Here is a 16,080-nt window from a genome sequence, read left to right as displayed (position 1 = left end):
GAAGATTCTCATGAAGCACGACAGAGTCAGATGTGAAACACACAGAACATTTTAATACGGGTGTAAAATTCATGTCATATAAAAACAAACAATTCATTTATGCCTAATTATAAATATATTTTCACCCTGTTTCATTGCAGAAAACTCAAACACTTATAACTTAATTATGTCTCCAAGTTTATGCGCAGTGAGCGTGATCTGCCCTGAGAGCTGGAACTCCTGCTTCAAGAAGTTCCCGATGTATTCGCAGTAGAAGACGTCACAGTACAGCCAGATCTGAGCCAGCGCTCTCTGGAAGTTGGCGTTGCAGGTGGGCAGTCGTGAGCGTCGGATGGCTCGGTTCAGCTGCAGCCAGAGCTCCTCCACGCCGAGAGCGCCGCAGTTACGCTCGCACACCACCCACTTCACCCTCTGATGGAGATCCAGCCCGTGCTTCTCAATGCTCTTACGGAAGAGCCGCGAGAACGAGTGCGTGATCTTGAGCGGTGCAGTCCTGTCTGTGATCACGCACCACGAGCGCTTGAACCTCTTGGGTTCAGGCTCCAGTTTCCTCTCGGCATCTGAAGCGTCCTGATGTTCCTCCCGCGGCTCCTCGGAGGAGATCAGAGGAGGAGGTTTCTGGGGTCTGATGGGCTTCCGGGTGTCCGATGCAGACGGGTACCAGGGTCTGAATTCAGGCAGGATTGTGCTGGGAAACTCCTGCAGGACTCTGCGTGTGAGGAACACCACATCTCGGACGTCCAGCGGCGGCCGGAAATACACACTCACATCCTTCAACACAATCACAGTCACTGACGGGTTATGAAGGAGTCGCTTGATCAAAAATACTGTATAAAATGTGAAATATTTTTGTAATGTGAAATCAGCTGTTTTCTATGGAAGCCTGTTTCCACCACTAAATAAAAAAATAAAAAGAGTAATTGTGACTTTATATCTCAGAATTCTGACTTTTTATCTCACAACTGCGAGTTATAAAGTCAGAACTGTGATATATAAAGTTGGAATTGTGAGATATAAAGTCGGAACTGCGAGATATAAAGTTGGAATTGCGTGATATAAAGTCGGAGTTGCGAGATATAAAGTCGGAATTGCGAGATATAAAGTCGAATTGCGAGATATAAAGTCCGAATTGCGAGATATAAAGTCGAATTGCGAGATATAAAGTCCGAATTGCGAGATATAAAGTCGAATTGCGAGATATAAAGTCCGAATTGCGAGATATAAAGTCCAAATTGCGAGATATAAAGTCAGAATTGCGAGATATAAAGTCGAATTGCGAGATATAAAGTCGAATTGTGAGATATAAAGTCGGAATTGCGAGATATAAAGTCGAATTGCGAGATATAAAGTCCGAATTGCGAGATATAAAGTCCGAATTGCGTGATATAAAGTCGGAATTGCGAGATATAAAGTCGAATTGCGAGATATAAAGTCCGAATTGCGAGATATAAAGTCGAATTGCGAGATATAAAGTCCGAATTGCGAGATATAAAGTCGAATTGCGAGATATAAAGTCGAATTGCGAGATATAAAGTCCGAATTGCGAGATATAAAGTCCAAATTGCGAGATATAAAGTCCGAATTGCGAGATATAAAGTCGAATTGCGAGATATAAAGTCGGAATTGCGAGATATAAAGTCGGAATTGCGAGATATAAAGTCCGAATTGCGAGATATAAAGTCCAAATTGCGAGATATAAAGTCCGAATTGCGAGATATAAAGTCGAATTGCGAGATATAAAGTCGAATTGTGAGATATAAAGTCGGAATTGCGAGATATAAAGTCGAATTGCGAGATATAAAGTCCGAATTGCGAGATATAAAGTCCGAATTGCGAGATATAAAGTCGGAATTGCGAGATATAAAGTCCGAATTGCGAGATATAAAGTCGAATTGCGAGATATAAAGTCCGAATTGCGAGATATAAAGTCCGAATTGCGAGATATAAAGTCGAATTGCGAGATATAAAGTCGGAATTGCGAGATATAAAGTCGGAATTGCGAGATATAAAGTCCGAATTGCGAGATATAAAGTCCAAATTGCGAGATATAAAGTCCGAATTGCGAGATATAAAGTCGAATTGCGAGATATAAAGTCGAATTGCGAGATATAAAGTCGGAATTGCGAGATATAAAGTCGGAATTGCGAGATATAAAGTCGGAATTGCGAGATATAAAGTCAGAATTGCGAGATATAAAGTCGGAATTGCGAGATATAAAGTCGGAATTGCGTGATATAAAGTCGGAATTGCGAGATATAAAGTCGGAATTGCGAGATATAAAGTCGGAATTGCGAGATATAAAGTTGGAATTGCGTGATATAAAGTCGGAATTGCGAGATATAAAGTCGGAATTGCGAGATATAAAGTTGGAATTGCGTGATATAAAGTCGGAATTGCGAGATATAAAGTCGGAATTGCGAGACAAAGTCGGAATTGCGAGACATAAAGTCGGAATTGCGAGACATAAAGTCGGAATTGCGTGATATAAAGTCGGAATTGCGAGATATAAAGTCGGAATTGCGCGATATAAAGTCGGAATTGCGAGATATAAAGTCGAATTGCGAGATATAAAGTCGGAATTGCGAGATATAAAGTCAGAATTGACTATTTAGACCAGTCTTCAGTGTCACATGATCCTTCAGAAATCATTCTGATATGATTATTTGCTGCTCAAGAAACATTTATGATTATTATTAATGTTGAAAATAGTTCATGTTTTTGTGGAAACTGATATATATTTTATTTTTCAGGATTCTTTGATGAATATAAAGCTCAAAAGAACAACATTTATTTGAAATAGAATCTTCTGTAACATTATAAATGTCTTTTGATCAATTTAATGCATCCTTGATTAATAAAAGTATTAATTTGGGGTATTAATTAAAAAAATATGAACTGTTTTCAACATTGATAATAATCATAAATGTTTCTTGAGCAGCAAATCATAATTTTTAAGCTTAAAATAAAAAGTGAAAATAATTGATATACTGTATCTTGCATCTGACATCAATGAAATATACACGCAGTTCAACAATATGGGGTCATGTGATTTTATTAAAGAAAATAATACTTTTATTCATCAAGGACGCATTAAATTAATCAAAAGTGACATTTATAATATTACAAAAGTATAAAAAAAAATTATTTCAAATAAATGCTGTACTTTTCAACTTTCTATTAATCAAAGAATCCTGAAAAATAAAATGCATCAGTTTCCACAGAAATATAAACTGTTTTCAACACTGATAATAATCATGAATGTTTCTTGAGCAGCAAATAATCATATCAGAATGATTTCTGAAGGATCATGTGACACTGAAGACTGGAGTAATGATGCTGAAAATTCAGCTTTGATCACAGGATATAAATTACACTTTACTAGATATTCACATAGAAAACAGCTGATTTACATTACAAAAATATTTCACGGTTTTTATTGTATTTTTGATCATTTTTGATACATGATATATAAAATAGGTGTAAACATCATAACGTAAACAAACACAATTAGGCAAGGTAATAGGGAAATATTGTCTGCATGTTTGTAAATCGATCTAACAATCGCTTCCTCTCTCACTCACCTTCACTTCCTGTGACATATTTCATGATCTTTATGAACATGTTATCGAGTTTTGTGGTCGCGTTGAAAGTAAACATGCTACATGCTAACTGCAGCTAACGCGCTCTGGCCGACAGGCGGCGCTGTGAGGGACGCCGCACCGGAAACAGCCGGAGAACACGCCCACTGCCGGATGTGTCGTGTACACAGAACCGACACTCGTCAGCGGTTCACTTCCAGTCGTTTGTAATTAAACGTGTACTTTTAAAACACGGATTTAACAGAGAATCGGGAGAAATGGCGCATTTAACGACAAACCCAGCGGATAAAGAGCGGTCAGTGACACACACACGTATTACACTACTGTATCTGTACATCTGTGAAATACCATAATAATCACTCTGTGTGTGTGTGTGTATATATATATATATATATATATATTACACACAATTACTATGAGATTTTCTAGTACAGGTTTTCAAACTGGGGTCCGGAGAAAAGTGTGAAAAAAAAAAAAAAAGTAAAAATAAATAAATAAAAATAATATTGATCAAAAGTTAAAAACATTTTTTAAAAATAAATAATGCATATGATTAAAATAAATAAAAACATATGATAGCAATAAGAATTTTAGAAGAAAAATAAATAAAACTCGATTTAAATAATTAATCTGAAATAAATAAACATTTAATAATAAAAAGTTGAATTAATACATTTTAAGTTAATCTAAAAAAAATTGATTTAAAAAATATCTAAAACATTTGATTAAAATAATAAAATAAATAAAACATTGTTTAAATAAAAACAAAAACGAAAAGCAGTGTAAAAATAAGATTAAACTTAGTAAATACATTTATTAAAATAAATGAAATTTATTTAAAATAAAATTTATATATGCGATTAAAATAAAACATGACAACTGAAACAAAAAATAACTACATAAATCATTTGATTAATTTTAAAAAAAATTGTTAAAATAAAAAAAATAGGAAAAGCAGTGTAAAAGATTACATTTAGTAAATAAATTAAAATGAAATTTATTTTAAAAATAAAATGAATACATGCGATTTAAAATAAACATGATAGCAATAAATAAGAAACTTTTAAAATAAAACTTCATTTAAATTAATACATCTGATTAAATTTTATAACAATAAAAATAATTTAAAATGCAATCTTTTTAAAATAATGAATACATTGGATTTAAATATGTTAATTTAAATGAAATTAGATTAAAACAAAAAATTAATAATTTTTTTATATATTGAAATAGGAACGGCAGTGTGAAAATAAAATTAAACAGCAAATACACTTATTTTAAAAAATAAATAATAAATTAATACAAGTTAATAACTAGAGAGTAAAAGGCACAAAAATGTAAAAATAAATATTTTTCAAATTTATAGTAATTTTTCACAGTATTAATGGGTTATTTATACGTAAAATTATATAACTGCTTTTTAAATTTTAGGATGGATCATATTTTAGTTCTAAAAGATTGAAAAGCCGTGATCTAGTGTGTTTAAACGACTCTGTTTTGATCTTCATCACCAGGTTTTTGTGCATTTATCCAGCGTACATCAACAGTAAGAAGACATTAGCAGAAGGAAGAAGAATCCCTGCGGAGAAGGTGTGTGTGTGTGTGTGTGTGTGTGTGTGTGTGTGTGTGTGTGTGTGTGTCTGACTGATCTGTGTCTGATCTGTGTGTGCTCAGGCTGTGGAGAACCCGTCGTGTGCCGAGATCCGGGATGTTCTGACCGCCGCTGGACTCAACGTTCTCCTGGAGGTGTGGCTCTTGAGTTACTCGTGCAGCGATTCTCCTGTTTACGTGAAATCATGACAGTGTCTCTCTCGCAGAACAAGATGTACCCGCGGGAATGGAACAGAGACGTCCAGTTCAGAGGACGAGTCCGCATCCAGCTCAAACTCGAGGATGGAAGTTTGTGCCAAGACAAGTTTTCATCTAGTAATTCATTTTCCTCTCAGATAAAACATTTCTTAAAGGGACAGTTCACCCAAAAAAAGAAAAAATTGTGTCAGTCACTCACCCTCAAGTTGTTCCAAACCTGTAAGAGTTTCTTTGCTCTTCTGAAGACAAAAGAAGATATTTTGAAGAATGTTTGTAACCAAACAGGTGTTGGTCCCCATTGACTTCTATAGTATGGAAAAAATACAATGTAAGTCAATGGGGACCAACAACTTAAAGGCGAGTAAGTGGCAGAATTTTCATTTTTGAGTGAACTACCCCTTTAAGGCAAGACAGCACAGGTGAATAGGGTAAAACAATGTAAATAATACTTCCCTAGCTGATTGACTACATTAAATATTGCGTACATTTGCAGAACTGCTGAAGTGGAGATTTCGTCTTGGATTGAGATTGAAATTTATATATGCACAACATAAGATAAATGTGTATTTGGGATGTTTTCTTTCAGCTAGTCTGAAAAAAGACATTATTGAGGCACTTCAGTGCATGAAAAACATAAAATGTGGCGTATAATGAGAGGAAATGACATCACTCGTCTCTCTTCGCCTTCAGGAAAAGATGTGATGTTTTATGCGGCCGAGATGATCCCGAAGCTCAAGAGCCGAACGCAGAAGAGCGGAGGAGCCGACGCCGGATCGCAGGCGGGAGAAGGAGGGAAGAAGGGAAAGAAGAAGAAGAAGTAGATGATTGGTTGTTTTGGCTCCTCGTTGATGGTTTTTGTTGGACTCCAAACGTTTATTTTCATTGGCACCTGATAGACTTTCGTTCAAGCATCAGATCGTTCTTTCGTTTTTAATATTTCTCTTTCAGGAGCTGCACGGAGAAGGTGTTTTTTGTTAATTCATGATGGATTGAGTTTAAATGAACGCTGACAGAGCTCGAAATACATTGGCTGCTCGTGTGACGGCATCTCTCAGCACGTTTGTCTAGGTGTGTTTGTGAGGATCAGTGTTTGGACACGGCCGTAACAGGCTGTGAAATGCCAGCGCTCGCGTCCTTCAGCGCACCTGTTCGCCGCTGACACATACGGACGGAGCGACCGCTGTAGCCTGAACGTTTCCATCTGCCGTTTGTGAGTGTGAAATAAAGAGAATCGAACACAAGTCAGAAGCTCGTGTGTTTATTGTGGCATCGGATCAGCGTGATCTGTCCGTTATGCGGTCGCTGAATTTGCCCCGTGGTTGTCGCCAAAATTCTTCAGATGTTTCGTCCGAGTCTCCAGTCTCAAGAGCCACTCGTCACGCAGCCTGAAATCACACAGTTACAGGTTTTCAGGCTTTTGCACTGCAGGATTATCATGTTAACAGACATGTTTCATTTATTTCAGGCATATTCACTAGTGCTCAAGAGTTTGGGGTCGGTAGGATTTTTTAAATGTTTTTGTAAAGAAGAGTCTCTTCTGTTCATCAAGGCTGCATTTATTTGATCAAAAATACAGTAAAAATAGTGAAATATTATTCCAGTGTAAATCAGCTGTTTTCTATGTGAATATATAGTAAAGTGTAATTTATTCCTGTGATCAAAGCTGAATTTTCAGCATCATTACTCCAGTCTTCAGTATGGAAGAGGATTGGGGCCAATAATAAAAGATAAAACCATCTTGAGATTAATCTCATTAAAATGTTGTGAATAAAGTTGAAAAAAGGTTGAAATACAATGTTGAGAACTTGTTAAATTTCAAGAATTAAGTTGTTTTGAGAAAAAAGCTGAAATAAAGTGTTAAGAATAAATATTAAATTGAGAATAAAGTTGTGTTTCGAGAAAAAAGTTGAAATACAATATCGAGAATAAAATCATTAAATTTCGAAAAGTCGTGTTTTGAGAAAAAAAGTCAATAAAATGTCAAGAATAAACATTAATTTGAGAATAAAGTGTTTCAAGAAAAATGAAATAAAATGTTGAGTATAAACAAAATTGAGAATAAAGTCTTGTTTTGAGAAAAAAATAGTTAAATTTCAAGAAAAAAAGTCAAAATACAATGTTGAGAATGAAATCATTAAATTTCGAGAATAAAGTTGTTTGGAGAAAAACTTGTTAAATTTCAAGAAAAAAGCCGAAATGAGAATTAAGTTGTGTTTTGGAAAAAAAAAAAAAAGTTAAATTTTGAGAAAAAAATTGAAATACAATTTGAAAATTTTGAAAATAAAGTCATGTTTTAAGAAAAAAAAACGAAATGTAATACCGATAATGAAATTGAGAATAAAGTCTTGTTTTGAGAAAAAAAAGTTAAATTTAAAGAAAAAAAAAGTCAAAATACAATGTTGAGAATTAAATCATTAAATTTCGAGAATAAAGTTGTTTCGAGAAAAACTTGTTAAATTTCAAGAAAAAAGCCGAAATGAGAATTAAGTTGTGTTTTGGGGGAAAAAAACTTTACATTTTGAGAAAAAAGTTGAAATACAATTTGAAAATTTTGAAAATAAAATCATGTTTTGAGAAAAAAAAAGTTGAAATAAAATGTCAAGAATAAACATTAAATTGAAAATAAAGTCATGTTTTAAGAAATAAAACAAAATAAAATGTCGAGAATAAAACTGAGAATAAAGTCTTTTTTGAGAAAAAACTAGTTAAATTTTAAGAAAAGTCAAAATACAATTTTGAGAATAAAGTCTTGTTTTCAGAAGAGTTGAAATACAATGTTGAGAAAAACTTGTTAAATTGAGAAAATCGTTTCAAGAGAAAAAGTCAGAATAAAATATCTAGAATAAACACATTGGATCAGTGCTCACTGCTGACAGAGTTGGATCACTTAAGCTTTATTTTAGGCTTTCTTTCAATAATGATTCTCGATTCCAGCTTTTGTCGTACTTTTATGTGTATTTGTCCGTTCAAGCTCAAGAAGAGTAGGTCTGTTCCTGCGCTACGGATGAAGCGTCATATCCTCACACCAGACTCAAGTGAATCTAATCATCATGAAGCCAAAACGTTCACTTCAAGAATGGAAAAAGTGGCATTGATGCGTTTTACTGTAAATGCGCAAACGAAAACAGAAAGGACACTCTATATTATAACTCTACATTAGCACAGACTTTATGAAATATACACACTCGTCCAGCCTATCCTTATCTGCACACAATATGGTTTATTAATAAGGTGTGTACAGAATTTGATCCTTTAATAATAAGCGTTTGAGAATGTCATGTTTTAGGCCTATGTCGAGCAAATTTCTTTCTTCTAAAAAGACCCAGCCGCTTGCAAATTCTCTTTAAAGTTCATTATTGGGTTATAATTAGCTAAAGCTGTATTTCTTTGTTACTGAAAGAAAGCCTGAAATATTCTAGCTTGACTAAGTGATCCAACTCTGTCATAATCTAGGATCAGCATGATCGAATCCATGTTTATTCTCCTTTTATTTAGACTTTTCTCGAAATTTAATGATTTTTTTTCTCAAAACAACAATTTTATTCTCAAAATTTAACGATTTTATTATCGCTTGGCCCTAATCCTCTTCCGTACTTCAGTGTCACATGATCCTTCAGAAATCATTCTAATATGATGATTTGCTGCTCAACAAACATTTATGATTATTATCAATGTTGATTTTTTTGTGGAAACTGTGATATATTTTATTTTTCAGGATTCTTTGATGAATAGAAAGTTCTAAAGAACGGCATTTATCTGAAATATAATCTTTTGTAACATTATAAATGTCACTTTTGATCAATTTAATGCGTCCTTGATGAATAAAACCAACCCCACATTTTTGAACTGCGTGTATATTTCATTGATGTTAGATGCTAGATACAGTATATTAATTATTTTAAGCTCAAGAAGTATCTTTAATAATTCTAATCAATAAACTCACTGTATGTGGGAAATATGATATTTATATGAATGTATTTGCACACCTGTCATGGATTATTGAATTTGAGGGCTGTACTCTGATAATCTTCTGGATATTAAATATCAGCTCAAAACACACACCGAATGTCCCTTCACACTCGCTCGATGGTGCAATCAAACAGAATAAATACAACAGAATATTGGGTGTTTTTGCTCTAAATTCTGTCTTATATTACTCAGTCCAGCACTTTAATATGTGCAGAAATGTCTATATTAAGAAAAATATCACCTCTACATGAATAAAAGCTTTTGTTGATCAAACAGTGTGACTCACTTTGTGAGAGCGCTCTTCTTCATTCTGTCGTCTTCAACTTCTCTCATGAGATTGTGATTGACGATCTTCTGCTCCCAGAATGTCTTGATGAAGAGTTTGTCATGAATGAGAGCGGAACTCATCTCCTGTGGAGAGACGATATCTGCTGACAGTAAAGCAGATTAATCAATCACACACACATGTGAATCATCTCTGTAGTTACCTGATTCTGCTAAAGTGAAAGATCAGCAGTTCAGTAGATCTTCATCGTCCACACGTGTTGGACTGAGCTCAGAGATCCGCTGCGTCTTTATTCAAGTATGACTGAAGTGTCATCAGCGCCTCTAATGATGCTTCTGAGCTCCTCCTCGGGTTTATTTCAGATCTCAGAGGCTTTTCTCTGTTCCTGCTGCGGATGATCATTGGACAAACGCTGCAAACTAATGAACTTATTACTGCAAACGCCTGATGACAGTATCATGTTCACATCAACAGCCTCGACAACAGTGAATATATTTGCTCCTGACGCTGAGGTCGCAGCCATCACACACAAACGGTGTCGGGGGCAGTTTTCACACCTGATATCCGCCTGCCTCCATTACATAAAGAATGTATTTTTAAGGTGGAAAGCATCCTGCATATGTTGTAAAGGACCATCGCATCCAAAATAACCCCTCTAATCATCAAGTGACAGACACATTAAAACACGTGTCTCGGAGCTCAATCTGCACTTACGCGTTCAGAGGAACATCTCTCACATCTGTCTGTCCATGAGCACAGAAATATTAAAGTCACCATCAAATCAAAACAGACAATTCTTATTTTTTTTGTTATGGAACATTGCGGTGTTTATTCTAAATGATTTATCGGTGCACATCCATATTGTGTTAAATTCATGTTCCTTGTAATCTTGAATCAGAATCTCTTCTCTTCTCTGATGATGAGGGCGGGGCAACCTGTCACTCACATGAGATCCACCAATAGCAAACCACAACCATCCAATCAATTCCTCACAGACAAAATCAAGCCCCGCCCTACATTTCTACGTTTATAAGACGTAAATAAATAAATGCGTTCATGACGTAAAATGTATGCAAACATAAAGATTTTAGATATACAAAGATGGTGCATTCATATATGAATGGGAGGAAGTGCAACGCGCAATATGGCGGAACAAGTCCCGCCTTCTAAATAAAATCACTTTGGAGAATTTTATGTTTCCCCATTCAAAGAGATACGTATGGAAGCTTGTTTCCGCCACTAAATAAAAAAATAAAAAAAGGTAATTGCAAGATATAAAGTCAGAGTTGCGAGATATAAAGTCGGAATTGCGAGATATAAAGTCGGAATTGTGAGTTATAAAGTCGGAATTGCAAGATTTAAAGTCGGAATTGCAAGTTATAAAGTCAGAATTGCGAGTTATAAAGTCGGAATTGCGAGTTATAAAGTCAGAATTGCGAGTTATAAAGTCAGAATTGCGAGTTTAAAAAAGTCAGAATTGCGAGATATAAAGTCAGAATTGCGAGTTATAAAGTCGGAATTGCGAGATATAAAGTCGGAATTGCGAGATATAATGTCGGAATTGCGAGTTATAAAGTCGGAATTGCGAGTTATAAAGTCGGAATTGCGAGATAGATATAAAGTCGGAATTGCGAGATATAAAGTCGGAATTGCGAGATAGATATAAAGTCGGAATTGCGAGATAGATATAAAGTCGGAATTGCGAGTTATAAAGTCGGAATTGCGAGTTATAAAGTCGGAATTGCGAGATATAAAGTCGGAATTGCGAGATATAAAGTCGGAATTGCGAGATATAAAGTCGGAATTGCGAGATATAATGTCGGAATTGCGAGTTATAAAGTCGGAATTGCGAGTTATAAAGTCGGAATTGCGAGATAGATATAAAGTCGGAATTGCGAGATATAAAGTCGGAATTGCGAGATAGATATAAAGTCGGAATTGCGAGATAGATATAAAGTCGGAATTGCGAGATATAAAGTCGGAATTGCGAGTTATAAAGTCGGAATTGCGAGATAGATATAAAGTCGGAATTGCGAGATATAAAGTCGGAATTGCGAGATATAAAGTCGGAATTGCGAGATAGATATAAAGTCGGAATTGCGAGATAGATATAAAGTCGGAATTGCGAGATATAAAGTCGGAATTGCGAGTTATAAAGTCGGAATTGCGAGATATAAAGTCGGAATTGCGAGATATAAAGTCGGAATTGCGAGATATAAAGTCGGAATTGTGAGATATAATGTCGGAATTGCGAGATATAAAGTCGGAATTGCGAGATATAAAGTCAGAATTGCGAGATATAAAGTCGGAATTGCGAGATTTAAAGTCGGAATTGCGAGATATAAAGTCGGAATTGCGAGATATAAAGTCGGAATTGTGAGATATAATGTCGGAATTGCGAGATATAAAGTCAGAATTGCGAGATATAAAGTCGGAATTGCGAGATATAAAGTCAGAATTGCGAGATATAAAGTCGGAATTGCGAGATATAAAGTCGGAATTGCGAGATAAAGTCGGAATTGCGAGTTATAAAGTCAGAATTGCGAGATAAAGTCGGAATTGCGAGATATAAAGTCGGAATTGCGAGATATAAAGTCAGAATTGCGAGATATAAAGTCGGAATTGCGAGATATAAAGTCGGAATTGCGAGATTTAAAGTCGGAATTGCGAGATTTAAAGTCGGAATTGCGAGATATAAAGTCGGAATTGCGAGATATAAAGTCGGAATTGCGAGATATAAAGTCAGAATTGCAAGAAATAAAGTCAGAATTGTGAGATATAATGTCGGAATTGCGAGATATAAAGTCGGAATTGCGAGATATAAAGTCGGAATTGCGAGATATAAAGTCGGAATTGCGAGATAAAGTCAGAATTGCGAGTTATAAAGTCAGAATTGCGAGTTATAAAGTCAGAATTGCGAGATAAAGTCGGAATTGTGAGTTATAAAGTCAGAATTGCGAGATATAATGTCGGAATTGCGAGATATAAAGTCGGAATTGTAAGTTATAAAGTCAGAATTGCGAGATATAATGTCGGAATTGCGAGATATAAAGTCGGAATTGCGAGTTATAAAGTCGGAATTGCGTGATATAAAGTCAGAGTTGCGAGATATAAAGTCAGAATTGCCAGATATAATTTCGGAATTGCAAAATATGAAGTCAGAATTGCGAGATATAATGTCGGAATTGCGAGTTATAAAGTCGGAATTGCGAGATATAAAGTCAGAATTGCAAGTTATAAAGTCAGAATTGCGAGTTATAAAGTCGGAATTGCGAGATATAAAATCAGAATTGCGCGTTATAACACAATTCTGATTTTATAATAATAATTCTGACATGAACAAGGTATTTTTGAATCAGCGTTTGCAGCTTCCAGTTCAATATAGCCATTATAAACTGATTATTTCTTATGTTCTCTGAATTATCAAAATGTTTAGTTTTTAATTATTTTTTGTCGTTGGTCATGTGATAGTTAAGGGAAACATTCTATTCCATCATTCCTCAAACATTATTGGAATGTTACTCTTGAATGTTCTGAAACAAGTAGCAACATTTAAAAAGCGTTAGATGAACGTATAACTAAAACGTTTCCATGCATAACATTGTTGGGCTGATTTTTTGAGACATCAAAACGTTTGTTCAGAACTTTGAGAGAACTTTGCCAGAATGTTCCCTGTTCTCTGCTAAATGAATAGATGTAAACGGCTCCGTCTGCGCAGCTGCGATCTCGAGCTCATCTATTGTTCAGTCGCATTACGGCACATTAACACCTGCTCATTTTCTTGCCCTTTTACACAAGGCCAAATGTATCTGGAAAATCTGGGTGTGATACAAAGCCGATCACACAAGTGTGACATTTCATGTCTTCTGGGCGTGATTCGTCCTGATCTCGAGGTCTTAACCACCGGCGTGAGCTCTATTTTAGTCTCGGCAGCGTGTAATTATGATATAAGACACTAATGCTGCTTAAGACATCAGTCACAGCTGCACAGGCGGCGTGAGTCATTGTTTTAAAATAAACTTTGCTGTATGGCTGTTTTTTGAACCTGCATTGATGATATTAAACCCAAACATGTGATGTAATCTCAGAGCCTTATCTTACAGTGATGTAAACGTCTTCACCACATTAACCCTTGAGACCCTTCCGCCTCTTAAACTGCTTATAAATCTCTGGTTATGCTTTATTATCACCAAATATTGGACTCGATCTTTTTGCGAACTTGTTTTCTTTCAATTAGCACACGTTTTGTGTTTCTTTTTGAGTAAATAAGTCAATAAATTTACATAATTGTGCTGGAAAATAAGATAAAAAAAAAAAAACTTAAAAATACAACGGTTCATTGTGAGTAAATTGTAGAGTTTAGAGAAAAGACGCTGTTGAAGGATGAATTTTGCTCTGTTTTTGGCTCTTGGCCTGATGCTGAAGCCACTGACATGGAGATGAGATGAACAACAGACAAACACAGACGCTGCCAGCTTTAGCAGGTTAAGCAGATATCAGACGAAGTGACGGCGGATCTGCTTTCAGCTGCGGTGACATTTACTCAGATCATTGTGTTTCAGAGAGAGAACGGACCTCTAGTGGACGAGCTGCTGTCCTCTGACTGTACGGACGATCGTTTTATTCCATCAATTAAACATACTTTATATCACTAGAAAAAAATAACCTATTAAACATGAAAGTATTATGCAGTCATTTTTCCTTATTTAGAAGCTTATCACGGTCGATGCAGGGAGGAGGAGAGGCTGCAAACGAAAGGTGATCCATACAAGAGAGAAAGAAAGCAAACATGAACATGATGAAAAACCACAACTGACTGAAACATCAGAGAAGCTGATGAGATTAGATAAGACACACCAGCAATCAAGAGAAAACAATGATCAAAAGAACTGTGAACAGACACAGGAAACTGAGGCAAGAAACACAATAAAAGTCCTTAAAGGATTAGTTCAGTTCAGAATTAAAATTTCCTGATGATTTACAAGATGTTCATGTCTTTCTTTCTTCAGTGGAGGTTTTTGAGGAAAACATTCCAGGATTTTCTCCATATAGTGGACTTCACTGGGGTTCAACGGGTTGAAGGTCCAAATGTCAGTTTCAGTGCAGCTTCAAAGAGCTCTACATGATCCCAGACGAGGAATAAGAGTCTTATCTAGAGAAACCATCGGCCATTTTATAAAAAAATAAACATTATATACTTTTTAACCACAAATGTTCGTCTTGCACTGCTCTGATCTGATTCAGAGCGTTATGAAACTGCCAAAGTCACGTGAAGCATTGAAATGTCGAAAAACTTATGACATAACGAAGCCTCGTTTACTGAAATCATGTGATTTTGGCGCTCTGAATCTCTGATTTGAAACAAAAGATTCGTGTTTTGAAATCACTAGATATCGTTGAATAAAGTCGTTATTTTTGTTTTGTTTTTGTGCACAAAAAGTATTCTCGTCTTCTCTTCATAACATTAAGGTTGAACCACTGCAGTCACATGACTGTTTTAACGATGTCTTTAGTTCCTTTCTGGACCTTGAAAGTGTCGATTATATTGCTGTCTATGGACGAGTCTTGGATTTCATCAAAAATATCTTCATTTGTGTTCTGAAGATGAACGAAGGTCTTACGGGTGTGGAACGACATTTGTGGCCCTGGAAACAATTAATTTGATGTATTTCACTTAAAGATCAACCGTGAGCTCAAAAGCTCTTTTAAATGTCAATCATAACAGCATTAAACACTAACAGGTCTTTCCCTTCACGAAAAACACATAAAATTACACTTAAGTTCAATATTTATTTTTTACAGTCATATGCAGAAAAACATGCTGGGAACTAGAAAACCATTGACCATTTTTTTTTAGTTATCAAGACAATATCATCAAGTTACTACAACTTAATAATAATAATAATAATTAAAAAAAATCAACTAACCCAGAAATTTCAGTTTTAATTACACACAATATTAAGTTGATGTAATGATCAGTGTTATTTTTGTATAACTGAGATAGCATTAGTTTTTTAATATTTTGAATTTTAGTTTTTTCATTTTAGTTTTAGTAATTTTGTTGTGTTTTTGTCATTTTATTTATTTATTTATTTTTTTTAAGTTAAGTACATCAAGTTAAACTAAATGAAATAAAAAAAAAAATTCCTTTGGCAACTAGCTGAAATAAAAATACATTTTCTATATATTTTATTTTATTATATTCTATTTCCAGTAACAAAAATGTTTTTTAATGGTTTTAGTTTTAACTATAATAATCCTGGTAATGATCAAAATTATGTCAACAGAACTTGAACCAAAGAACAAAAGAACTACAAACAGACACAGGAAACTGAGGCATGAAACAAAATAAAAGTCCTTAAACACAAAACAGGGCGATCGAGATGTTTAATTTCAACATTTATTTTTAGACATATG

At 34.9% G+C, this 16,080-nt stretch overlaps 3 protein-coding genes across 3 annotated transcripts; 1 reads left to right on the top strand and 2 right to left on the bottom strand.

Annotated features, from left to right (window-relative positions):
• Positions 1-33: 33 nt before the first annotated feature.
• Positions 34-3,861, bottom strand: zgc:101664 (uncharacterized protein LOC450064 homolog). Its single transcript, XM_048208969.1, has 2 exons — positions 3,582-3,861; positions 34-771 (listed from the first exon to the last, which is right to left on the bottom strand). Exons 1-2 carry the CDS (start codon positions 3,597-3,599, stop codon positions 154-156), a joined length of 636 nt encoding a protein of 211 aa, XP_048064926.1. The 5' UTR covers positions 3,600-3,861; the 3' UTR covers positions 34-153.
• On the top strand, positions 3,709-6,649 carry srp19 (signal recognition particle 19). The gene is made up of 5 exons (XM_048208970.1): positions 3,709-3,894; positions 5,114-5,189; positions 5,274-5,345; positions 5,417-5,525; positions 6,099-6,649. Exons 1-5 carry the CDS (start codon positions 3,857-3,859, stop codon positions 6,227-6,229), a joined length of 426 nt encoding a protein of 141 aa, XP_048064927.1. The 5' UTR covers positions 3,709-3,856; the 3' UTR covers positions 6,230-6,649.
• A 1-nt stretch (position 6,650) lies between these two features.
• On the bottom strand, positions 6,651-10,628 carry LOC125279366 (protein FAM240B). Its single transcript, XM_048208971.1, has 3 exons — positions 9,866-10,628; positions 9,664-9,788; positions 6,651-6,793 (listed from the first exon to the last, which is right to left on the bottom strand). Exons 2-3 carry the CDS (start codon positions 9,783-9,785, stop codon positions 6,700-6,702), a joined length of 216 nt encoding a protein of 71 aa, XP_048064928.1. The 5' UTR covers positions 9,786-9,788; positions 9,866-10,628; the 3' UTR covers positions 6,651-6,699.
• Between the last annotated feature and the right edge of the window lie 5,452 nt (positions 10,629-16,080).

Source organism: Megalobrama amblycephala, linkage group LG12, assembly GCF_018812025.1.
Source record: "Megalobrama amblycephala isolate DHTTF-2021 linkage group LG12, ASM1881202v1, whole genome shotgun sequence".
NCBI classification, from domain to species: domain Eukaryota; kingdom Metazoa; phylum Chordata; class Actinopteri; order Cypriniformes; family Xenocyprididae; genus Megalobrama; species Megalobrama amblycephala.
The sequence above is the reverse complement of the archived record's forward strand: the minus strand, read 5'-3'. Positions and strand labels throughout refer to the sequence as shown.